Below are 12,001 nucleotides of genomic sequence, written 5' to 3'. Positions count from 1 at the left end.
TCTGTGTCCACCCTAGCAGGTGCCCTCACCTTATCACTGTGCAGCTGTGCCCAGCCTGTTCCACCAGAAGCCCCCAGTGGTACTTGTGTGTCTGCTCAGTAGGGGTGGACACTGCTGTGGGTGCCTGAGGCCCTGAGAAGCCCCAGACCCCAGAGGGGAGGGGCCCATGCCTGAGCCTGCTTCTGGTTCTGCTTGCCATATCACCTTCACCCACACCTGGATTTCTGAGTATGGGCCTTCCCACACACACCAGTTACATTCAGTGTCTGACACATGTACACACCATCACACACACTCATAAGTCACAATCACATTGCATGCCACACACATGCTTACACACTACACAATTGCATCACACGCATAGTCACACAATCACTGTATTACATACTCACGCATGTGCTCACACTCATAATCCACAATCATATTACATGCTTACACTCACTGTGTTACATCATACATGTGCTCACACAATTCACAATTACCACATCACATGCTCACATACACGATCACACTCACAATTCACAGTCACCACACCTCACACACGTGCCCGCACTCAGTCGCCATATCACATGCTCACACTCACTGTGTTACACTCACACAGGCACTCACACTTATAATTCACAGTCACCACACCTCACACACGTGCCCGCACTCAGTCACCATATCACATGCTCACACTCACTGTGTTACACTCACACAGGCACTCACACTTACAATTCAGTCACCACACCTCACACACGTGCTCACACTCACAGTCACCATATTACATCTCACACTCACACTCACTGTGCTACACTCACACACATGATCACACTTACAATTCACAGTCACCACAACTCACACATATGCTCACACTCACAGTCACTGATTCACATGCTCACACTCACACTCACTGTGCTACACTCACAATCACTGATTCACAGGCTCACACTCACTGTGCTACACTCACACACATGATCACACTCACAATTCACAGTCACCACACCTCACACATGTGCTCACACTCACAGTCACTGATTCACAGGCTCACACTCACACTCACTGTGCTACACTCACACACATGATCACACTTACAATTCACAGTCACCACACCTCACACGTGCTCACACTCACAGTCACTGATTCACAGGCTCACACTCACGCTGTATCACATGCTCATACACGCTCAGACAGTTCACAGTCACCATATGCACATGTGCTCACACTCACGTATGTTCTCACTTTCACTGTCTCAGAACATGCATCTTCCTTGCTCCCAGGGCCTACGGGCAGGTGAGCTGCTTTAAACTCCTCACAGCCACAGTGGTGTTGCCTTGACCGACATGCCCTGGAACCTGTCTACCCTGCTGGGGGTTAATGTGAAGGGAATAGTCATAAAGAAAGCCTTGATTCCTTTGTTGTTTTTGAGAGGTTTCTGGAAAGTTCTTTGGAAGTTACTGGAGTCACACCAAGGGAAAGGTGGGTGGATGATGGAGCAAATACATCAGGGCAATTGAAAGTCCTAGGAGCTCAGCAACATCACAAGTGTGGGTGCCCCTGATCTCACGAGAGCCACTGTGATCAAGTAGTCACCCTGCACAGGAACAGGGATTATAGGAAATGGGGTTCTGGGTCTTTATGAGAAAGGCAGTGGGCAGTGCACAGAGCAGTGTGCAGTGCACAGAGCAGGGAGAAGTGTGCACAGAGCAGTGGGCAGTGTGCACAGAGCAGTGTGCACAGAGCAGTGTGCAGTGCACAGAGCAGGGAGAAGTGTGTACAGAGCAGTGGGCAGTGTGCACAGAGCAGTGTGCAGTGCACAGAGCAGGGAGAAGTGTGTACAGAGCAGTGGGCAGTGTGCACAGAGCAGTGGGCAGTGTGTACAGAGCAGTGGGCAGTGTGCACAGAGCAGTGTGCAGTGCACAGAGCAGGGAGAAGTGTGTACAGAGCAGTGGGCAGTGTGCACAGAGCAGTGGGCAGTGTGCACAGAGCAGTGGGCAGTGTGCACAGAGCAGTGTACAGTGCACAGAGCAGGGAGAAGTGTACAGAGCAGTGGGCAGTGTGCACAGAGCAGTGTGCAGTGCACAGAGCAGTGGGCAGTGTGTACAGAGCAGTGGGCAGTGTGCACAGAGCAGTGGGCAGTGTGCACAGAGCAGTGGGCAGTGTGTACAGAGCAGTGGGCAGTGTGCACAGAGCAGTGTGCAGTGCACAGAGCAGTGGGCAGTGTGTACAGAGCAGTGGGCAGTGTGTACAGAGCAGTGTGCAGTGCACAGAGCAGTGGGCAGTGTGTACAGAGCAGTGGGCAGTGTGTACAGAGCAGTGGGCAGTGTGTACAGAGCAGTGTGCAGTGCACAGAGCAGTGGGCAGTGTGTACAGAGCAGTGGGCAGTGTGCACAGAGCAGTGGGCAGTGTGCACAGAGCAGTGGGCAGTGCACAGAGCAGTGGGCAGTGTGTACAGAGCAGTGGGCAGTGTGCACAGAGCAGTGTGCAGTGCACAGAGCAGTGGGCAGTGTGCCAGAGCAGTGTGCAGTGCACAGAGCAGGGAGAAGTGTGTACAGAGCAGTGGGCAGTGTGCACAGAGCAGTGGGCAGTATCTCCTAGCTTTGGCAGTGTGTGTAGAGCAGTTGACTCTGTACAGAGCAATGTTTTGTGTGCCCTGAGCATGGGCGGTGTGCATTTTGTGGACCCTGTGCACAGAGCAGTGGCCCCAGGCCCCTGAGGTGACTACTCTTTGTCCTCTAGCCTCACGGGGCTTTCTGGTTTCACGTGGTTCACCTCTCTGCCTGTGTGGCATGGCTCTTGGTTTCTCTTTCACCATAGGGTCTCTGAGGGGCATATCTCTGGCATCCGGCCAGGTGTGCCTGGCATCCTGTGCCGACATGGACACTGCCACCCCAGTGTTGCTGGTGTCTCTCACTTCTGTTCTGTTCTGTTTTTTGCATGTGCAGTTTTGTAAAGCAAACTCGAGGCACTGTATCTCGCAGCTCATCTGTCTCCAGCGTAAACTCACCGTGAGTCGCTCTGCTATGCTGCTCCACCCATGCCTCCATGACGACCACGTGCATACACCTCCCCTCCCCCCAACTGCTTGCCCACCACCTGGGCGGCCTGGGTGGGCAGGCTCCTGCACATACTCCTGCCCTGCCTCTCCTCTTGTCCCTCCTGGGCTCTGTCCTCTGTTCTGCTGTCTGCGGCCACTTTAGTTTCTTGGTCGCATTGTTGGTTCAGGTCTCCTGAGGGTTCTTGTGGGTACAGCCAGCACAGGGTGCCCCAGCAGGGCTCCTTGAGGAACCCACTGGTGCTCCTAGCTGCCACATATTTGTGATTCCTGGAAGTCCTGGGTATGGCAAAGGAGCACTGCTGTCCACTGGGCAGCCGTGGGCGGCAGGTCAGAGCCCCAGAGACCATCGGTTGGCCTCCTGTGGGTAATGCGAGTGCAACATAGTGACCTCTCTTGGGCAGTGCTCCTGGTGGTCTGTCCCCAGGCGCCTTCTCTGGAGGGTGGGGTCAGGCTGTACAATGAGCAAGTCCTGGAGGGGACCCCACAATGCAGCCGCTCCCCTGGGGCTGTCACAGAGGTGCAGCTGGGTCCCCTGGGGAGGGACCACACAGGTCAGCCAGGTTACCTGCAGGAGGGGGTCACACAGGTGCAACTGGGTCACTTTGGGGGAGTGTCACACAGGTACAGCCAGGTCCCTTGGGGGTTGGTGACACAAGTACAGCCGGGCCCCCTGAGGGAGGGGGTCACACAGGTACAGGCTGGTCCCTTAGGGGAGTGGTCACACAGATGCAGCCCGGAGTGTTTGGGGTGCAGTTCTATTGTGCCTGTTCCCTCTCTCTGTCTTGGCTGGTCTGTGTTCTGGCAGGGTGTTGGGGTCCTTGCATTTAGTCAGCAAATGCGTCATTCCTTCTGTGGGGGGAATGAGCTGCACATTGCCACCCAGCTGCTTTCACTGTCCCCATTGGAGGCAGTGTCCCCTCATTGTCCTGCAGTTACCCAGAGTGTCCACCTTGGGGGTGTGACTGCTCCTTGTCGTGGCTGGACGGTGCCCAAAGGCAAGGGCCAGAACAAGGTAATGGTGGCCCCACCTGGCTCCTTGAGGAGCCCTGTTCCAGCATTCTCAGCCGCACTGCCCCCAGTGGCCTTGGTGCTGTGTGTGTCGTGGGGAGAAGCAGAGAGGCTAGCACTCGCTCCCTGGGGCCAAGGCCAGTGGGACTTACCTGGCAGACTGAGCAAGAGCAGGCCAGCTGGGACCAGCCAGGAAGCAGGGCCTGTAGGCCTGGGAGTATGGTGATGGCCAAGCTGCTGGTCTTGGTGATTCTGGTGCTCAGAGTGACCAGGTCAGAGGATGCCTGCCTGGTGACCCTCCCACAGGCCACTCAGGAGGAGCCTCCCAGCGCCCCTGTGGGCTGGGCCACTCCTGCCTGTGTGCACAGATGCTGAGCCACCAGTCACTGTGCATGTCTGCCTTTTCAGAGAGAACTGGGGTGATCTCCTCTGAGTGGGCCCCTTCACTGCTAACCAGGTGGCTCGGCCTGGGTCCTTCTTGGGCTGCTGTGCTGAGGCAGGCACCCCTGGTGGTGGGCGGCCTCAGGTCTCGGGGCTCCCTCACCTTCTGTATGCCTAACCTGCGTCTGCCATCACCGTCACAGCACTCAGCTGGCCTGGCCTGAGGTACTGGCAGGGAGTGGCTGGTTCTCCAGGCACAGGTCAGGATCTGTATTTGCCTCTGCAGGTTGCTTTGCCCCTTCTTGTCCAGCCCCTAGTTCAGTGCCAGTCTGGTGCCCAGAGTCCCACATTCACACAGCAGTCTCAGAGCTGGTTCCACCCTGCAGCCTGACTGCTGCAGAGGCCATGTGCTCGGGCTGGCAGCAGCCACCTGGAAACCTCTGTCCTTGCAAGCCACATCTCCACTCTGAGCTCTGGTGCAGCTGGGGCCTGGCTGAAGCCATGGCCATCCTTAGGGACTTTCCCTTTTTAGCCCTTGCATGCACCTGGCCCTGGCTCCGTCAGTCGATGAGCGTCCTCTCCAGGCTGCTGTGATGGAGACCCAGTAACATGTGGTTGTCGGAGAGTGTAGAGGCCAGAAAAGGCAGGCCTAGAGCCAGGAGCACCAAAAGGGAAGGGGCAGACCCCACTGTCTGGGCAGTGTGCCTGCCCTTGCCCAGAGGCCCAAGTGGCTGTGGCATGAGGCTTTGGCCCAGGGCATGGTTTTTGCTTGCAGGTGGGGCTGAGGGCCATAGAGCCCATGTGATGCTGGGAGTGGGGCTGAGGCCACGGGGCCTTGGGGCCATGCAATGCTGGGAGTGGGGCTGAAGGCTTTCAGGCCCAAGTGATATTGGATAGGGCTGAGGGGCCACGGCTCAGTGAGGGTAGGAGTGTAGGTAAGGGACAGAGCACAGCCCAGTGATGCTGGGAGTGGGCTGAGGGGCACGGCTTAGTGAGGGATAGGAATGGGGTTGAGTGGCCCTCTTCTTGGAGGTCTGGACCTCAGCATTCACCATGGTAGAAGGCTCTGAGGCAAGGTTCCCACTGACTCTCCGTGGAGCCCAAGGTCAGGACCCTGGACCTTGGGTGCTGGTCCTGTTAGACTCGACTTCTGAGGTCCAGTTTACTGAGCTGAGTGGCACCTGTCCAGCTGCAACTGAGTCCCAGGCACTCCTGAGGCTGAGTTTGCTCCCACGGAAGTGGGCTGTTCCCAGCCACGGCCATCTGCTGCAGATCAGAAGGACCTTTACCTCTGTCTCTTGGGTCCCCTTCCTGGTGCAGGCAGTGGAGACAAGCCTCTCCAGGGCAGCTATGGCCCCGGGCTGCAGTTGGGGCTCCCTGACCTCTCCCGGCCATCAGCCCTGCCCAGCTGTCGGCACTTGCTGGAATCCAGCTTCTCCTGCCCCCTCCATCTGGTCTTGGGCTCCTGGCTACCACCTCACAGGGCCACCATGGGGGCAGCTCCAAGTTCTGCTTTCTGGGATCAGTTCCTCGACTGGCAAGGTGGCCTGCAGGCTCTGGCCTTCACTGCCTCCTTGTCCTGTCCCTGCGTCATCCCTCCATCGCTCTGTGTCCATCCGTGGCTGCTCCCGGGAGACAGAGCGGAGGCTGGGGCGGCACTCACCTCCCTCTCCCTGCAGCAGGCAGCAGAACTCGGCCAAGGCCCGTTCTGTGTGGGAACAGCGTGCCAGCCAGCTGCGGCTGCAGAACCTGCGGGCCAGCTGTGAGGCGCTGTACAGCGAGATGGACCCCGAGGAGCGACTGCGCTATGCCACGACGCGCCATCTGCGGCCTGACATGAAGACCCACCTGGACCGGCCCCTGGTGGTAGAGCCGGGCCGCGATGCCCCGCGGGCCCCCTCGGCCGCCAAGGCCCGGTTGGAGGGCGGGGAGGCCCCCGAGAGCGCGGACCCACCGCGCAGGCACCACCGGCATCGAGACAAGGACAAGACTGTGGCCCCCTTGACCGGGGAGCAGGACCGAGCTGACGCCCCAAGGGCCGAGAGTGGCGAGCCGGGGCTCCGTGAGGAGCGGGCGCGGCCTCGCCGGAGTCGCAGCAAGGAGGCCCCGGGCACCCAGGAGGTGCGTGTGGAGCGTAGCCGTGGCCCGTGCCCTGAGGGCGGCCGGCGCCACCACCGGCGTGGCTCCCCGGAGGAGGCCGAGCGCGAACCCCGGCGTCATCGCGCGCACCGCCATGTGCCCGAGCAGTGCAAGGATGGCAAGGGCGAGCGGCGCGCACGCCACCGTGCTGGCCCCCGGGCTGGGCCCCGGGAGGCTGAGAGCGGCGAAGAGCCTGTGCGGCGGCACCGGGCCCGGCACAAAGCATTGCCTGCTCCAGAGCCCCCCGAGAAAGAGGCTCCAGAGAAGGAGACCGGGGACGCCGAGAAAGAGATACGGAACCACCAGCCCAAGTGAGAGGGCCTGGGATGGGTGTGGCATGGGCGCTGCTGCCTTGGGGCACCCTGAGGGAGAGAGGACTTTAGGGGAGATGGTTGGCAGTGGCCTGGCTGACTGGGGAGGACGTGGGGTGGGAATGCAGCGGGTGAGAGAAGGTTGGGGGTCACCATGGCAGAAGAGGAGGCACGAGACCCGGTGGGAAGCCTGAGGCCACATGGAAAGGACATCCCAGCCTGCCTAGCAGGATGGACTCCAGGCCTGTTAGAGGGCTACCTACTGGCCAGAACGTGGTCGCCCAGACCAGCCACCATCTTTGCGGGTGGAGGAAGGGTGGCTTCTCCACCCTGCCCGTGTTGGTGGTGTGTGCAGGGTGATGGGAACTACACGGAGGCTGGAGTGTAGAGGGGTCAGGGAGCAGCTGCAGAGCCAGCTCTGGTGTTGAGGTGCCAGTCTGTGAGCTGCATCTGGGGGGTAGTTTTGAGAACTAGATATGGGGTTGGGTGGAGATTTTACAGCCTGAACACGAGCTCAGGACTGCTTAGGTGACATGTGCTCTTGGTTGCAGGGAGCCGCATGGTGACTCGGACACTACAGGGACACTGGGCGTGGGCCCAGTTCTTGCACTGCCAAGCACCTGTCTGCAAAAGGTGGACGAGCAGCCGGAGGATGCAGACAACCAGCGAAACGTCACTCGCATGGGTGGCCAGCCCTCAGATGTGAGCACCACTGTGGACGTCCCAGTGGCCCCCACTGGCCAGCCCGGGGAGCCCTCAGCAGTTCCCAGTGAGTATCTTCCTGTGCCAGCAGGGAGCCCCTCCTCACCCTCCTTCCTGCTGCTCGGTGGCCTCTGTGGATTGTCCCCTCAGCCGGAGAAAGTCTTCTGTCCACGTCTGTGCCCTGATGTCCCGGTGTGATTCAGTGCCCTGGTGCTCAGGCCTGACTCTGCTCCCCTTCCAGAAACCTCTGACAGATGGCTAAGAATGCTGGCCACAGCACTGCTGGGGCCTGGAGACTAGCAGGTGAGGAGGAGGGGCTGTCACAGGCATCTTCCTGTCTGGCTCTGGACCCATGTGTCACACCACACCCCTGACTGTTCCCAGGCCCAGGCCTGAGCTACCTCTTCCTCCTTCTCATTAAAAAAAAAATTTTTTTTTTAAATTTATTTACTTTTCATTGTAAAGTTGGAATTACAGAGAGGAGAGACAGATCTGTCTGTTGGTTCACTCCCCAAGTGCCCGCAATGGCTGGAGCTTAGCCGGTCTGAAGCCAGGAGATTCTTTGGGCCTCCCACATGGGTGGAGGATCCCAAGGATGTGGGCCATCCTCCACTGTCTTCCCAGGTCACAAGCAGGGAGCTGGAAGGGAAGTGCAGCAGCTGGGATATGAACACGTGCCCATCTGGGATCCTGGTGCATGTCAGGCGAAGACTTTAGTCACTAAGCTACCACGCCAGGCCTGCCACCTCCTTCCTACCTGTCAGTGAGCTCACTGCAAGTATGGAGAGTATGCCACTTCCTGCTAGGCTACAGGGAGGGACCGAGGGTGACAAAGACATGGGCATCAAGATGGAGATCACCCTCCTCCAATAGGGAGAGAACATTCCTGAGGGGAGGCAGCAGAATCATGGACCACCAAGGACCAGAGTGCGAGCAGGGGAATTGATGCTGTTTGCACATGTGTGTGCAGCTGTTGTCACCTGGGGCCTGTACACCTGTGCTACAGGGAGAGGATCTGGGCTCAGCTCCTTTGCCTTCCTTTCTCGTTGCCCGAGTGCTCCCTGTTTGCTCTCCTGTGAACCCAACTGGGTCCTTGGCTCTGGGCTGGCTTAAGGATGCACGCATGTGCCCCAGGAGGCTGCAGTACACAGGTGTGCAAATGCAGGCCCTCAGCCATACACCGCACCTCACTGCACCCCGTCCTGCCCTGCTGCTCCTCCACCCCAACCTGCTCCTCCACCCCAACCTGCTCCTCCACCCCGGCCTGCTGCTCCACCCTGGCCTGCTCCTCCACCCCGTCCTGCTGCTCCACCCCATCCTGCTCCTCCACCCCGTCGTGCTCCTCCACCCTGGCCTGCTCCTCCACCCTGGCCTGCTGCTCCTCCACCCTGTCCTGCTGCTCCTTCATCCTGTCCTGCTGCTCCTCCACCCCGTCCTGCTCCTCCACCCCGTCCTGCTCCTCCACCCCGTCCTGCTGCTCCTCCACCCCGTCCTGCTCCTCCACCCTGTCCTGCTGCCCCTTCACTCCATCCCATCTTGACCTTTCCACCCCATCCCATACAGTTTCTCTACACTGTCCTGTGTCATCCCTGCACCCTGCCTACAGTGCCCCTGGTGGTGACCTCTGCTTCTGTCCCTTCTGGAATTTGATGCAGTTGGATGCAGTGGGTGCAGGAGATGTCTGGTGTTTTCACTCTGCAGGCTGCGCCCAGGCTCCTCTGACTTGTGACCTCTTAGCTGAATTCACCTCCTGTTGTCAGAGTGGCCACTGTTTGTCTCTCCACCTGCTGTTGAAGGGTGTGGTCATGACCGTTCACCTTTGGCTATTCTGAGCTGGCTGCTGTAAGCATTGCTGTGTAGGTTTTTCAGAGTAAGGGGTTTTCATCTCACATGGGTTGTGTCAGCTGTGGTTATCTTTGCGAAAGGTGTCCACTGCATTCCAGGGTAGCTGCCGTGGTTTTGCAGCCTGCTGGTGCTGGGCAAGGTCATGTGTTGGTTCAGCCATTTTCATTACCTGTGTGGTAGAGCCACCTTTTCCTTTGTGACCAGCTGACTGCCAGTCTCTTCTGAGGTCACAGGAAATATGTATCACCAGGAACCTATGGCTCAGTTATCACACATACCACTCCATTCCACTTCATAAATTGAACTTCTTTCACAATTGCAGTCTCTTGTACTTGCTCCCCCTGCCCCCACCACTGGGGGTGCCTGCTCAGGGGTTTTACCCATTTCTCTGTTAACAGCTGAGTTTCAGACACTGTCAAGCTATGATTCCCACCACCCTGCCCCCCAAGTCTGTGATGTGGCTGTCCATTCTCCTCCCATCTGGTATTTCACTCATGCCCCTAACCCTGACCCTAATCTGACTCCTGGTGCTGTTACTGCACACAGATACTTGGCCTGGGGTTTGCAATGCCACTTATGTACCCTGCTATTTTCCTCAATCACCAAATTGTTCTTAGTTGTAGCACTGATTTCCCTTGCTTTCTCTAAGAATATTGTGAAAACTTGCACCAATACAGTTCTCTCGTCTCAGGCCTCCCGTCATGCTGTTTGATTCCACTGTGTGATGCACTGACTAGGAGCACGTGGAAGTGGGCACTGTTTGTCTGCTTGTGCAGGCCTGAGGGGCATGTGTGTGACATCACGGTGCAGTTCCCATCAGTTCCTACCCTAACAACATCTTTATCAGGAGTGGAAGTTCACTAGCCACGTACATGGGGGTTTGTTGTGACTTGCTGTTGTAAAGCTGTTGCTGCCATCTGAAGTAGACCCACCTGGCTGTGATTTTTTTAAATTTTATTTTTCATACTGTTTGTTAAATGGGGCCCATGTGGATTAGGGTGAGGTGGATTAGGAGTGCAGGAAGGTGGGTGGGACACATGTCTCAGGCTTTTTTTTTCTCCTGTGTCTGCACGGGAGGAGAGAGAGTTGTTCCTTGCTGTCAAACTACAGCAGCACCCGGGATGGGGGATGTTCCTTTGATGATGCCCCAGAGACTCTGATGTGGGGAAGAGTGTTCCAAGGGTGTTACTTAAGTGGTTTCAACAACACTAAAACATTGTCAGTTTCATTGCTCCAGGGTTGAGAAAATCTTTCCCAAGTCTACTAGTTGATGAACTCTTAATGCATCCACAGACCTAGGAACATGCTGCAAAGCTTGTCCAAGAGAGTTGTCCAACCTGTTCTGCTTCTCATCCTCTAATGAGGCAGCAGACACCCTCTGCTGGCCTACATGAGCTAGCCATCCTGTCCATGTCCAGCAGCTGGCCATGCTGTTCACCACACAGGCATCAGCAACTGAGGAGGCCCAGTTCCGATGCATGCACTCCAAGATCAGACTACACATCCTGTGATTCCTCCTGTGGACAGGGTCTGAGTCCAGCAGTCCAGTTCAGGAGTCTCCCAAGAATGCTTGCCTGGGGTGACCTCAGACTTAACTTTCATGTGTACCAGCCAGTGCAGGGTCAGGTACAGTGTTTACCTGTATTAGCCAACACACATATGTGGAAGCAGCTGCCCGGTCAGTTCTGCCCCAGCTGAGTATCTCACATGAACTGATAGATGCCATGGCCTAGCTCAGCCCACCCAAGACCTGGTCCTCATGCTGTCACATTATCAGTGTGAACCAGCAGGTTCTATGGCCCAGTCAGGGTGAATCCCAATAACCTCACCCTGCTCACCCCCAGACCCGGCCCTCATGTATGCCAAGAGATGCTGATGCCTTATCCAACTCTGGCCCTTATACCAGTGCAGGGGAGTGCCCACATTCCCCCACCATGCATGTTCCCAGTCCTGGATCTTGCACCTGTCGGGGAAATTGTGATCAACTCTGATATGCACGTGCCAGCTACTGCTGTGGCCCAGCTCAGCTGGCCTTCATTAATCCTGGCTCTCATGTATGTCAGCGATGCAACAGCTTAGCCTAGCCTGGGCCACCCCCAGACCGGCCCATCCCCTCAGCAGTGGAAGCTGTAACCCAGCAAGGGAGTGCCTGTAGTTCCCCTACCAGGCCCATCCCCAGCCCTGGTCTTGGGTGTGTTTGTGGATGGTTCTACCCAACTTGGCACAGCCCACACAGTCTCAGTTCTCACTAGCAGGTGTTGCAACCGAGCCCAACAAAGCATACCCATACCCTGTCCTGGCTCTACACCTGCCAGTAAGTGTTAAGGCCTGGCCCAGCCCAGTGCTGGCCCTGCCCCTGCAGTATGCCCCCAGTGTCCTCCCTCCCATAGCCAGTAGCCTGTAGCCCATTCCCAGTGTGATTCTACTCCAGCAGCTCACCCCTAGTGCTGGCCCCATCCCTGCAGACAGCCCTCAGTCCTGGCCCCACCCCTGTTCTGACTCTGCCTGCCAGGGAGTGCTAAGGCCTGGCCCTGCCCCTGCAGCCCACCCCCGGCACTGGCCCCAGAGTTCTCCACTT

The 12,001-nt window shown here is 57.5% G+C and overlaps 1 protein-coding gene across 4 annotated transcripts in view; it reads left to right on the top strand.

Annotated features, from left to right (window-relative positions):
• CACNA1B (calcium voltage-gated channel subunit alpha1 B) overlaps nt 1-12,001 on the top strand; it is a 148,949-nt gene that overhangs the window by 62,417 nt on the left and 74,531 nt on the right. For 3 of the 4 annotated variants that reach the window (XM_040962828.1, XM_040962829.1, XM_040962831.1), the window contains exons 19-20: nt 6,106-6,876; nt 7,428-7,645. In XM_040962828.1, coding sequence (XP_040818762.1) covers nt 6,106-6,876; nt 7,428-7,645 — 989 coding nt within the window. The remainder of the gene's footprint in view (nt 1-6,105; nt 6,877-7,427; nt 7,646-12,001) is intronic. The other variant, XM_040962830.1, reaches the window with a different exon arrangement.

The sequence above is a fragment of the Ochotona curzoniae genome, unplaced genomic scaffold (assembly GCF_017591425.1).
Source record: "Ochotona curzoniae isolate NIBS_2020 unplaced genomic scaffold, NIBS_Ocur_1.0 scaffold_3208, whole genome shotgun sequence".
Lineage (NCBI taxonomy): Eukaryota > Metazoa > Chordata > Mammalia > Lagomorpha > Ochotonidae > Ochotona > Ochotona curzoniae.
This window is presented reverse-complemented; position numbering and strand designations above follow the sequence as displayed.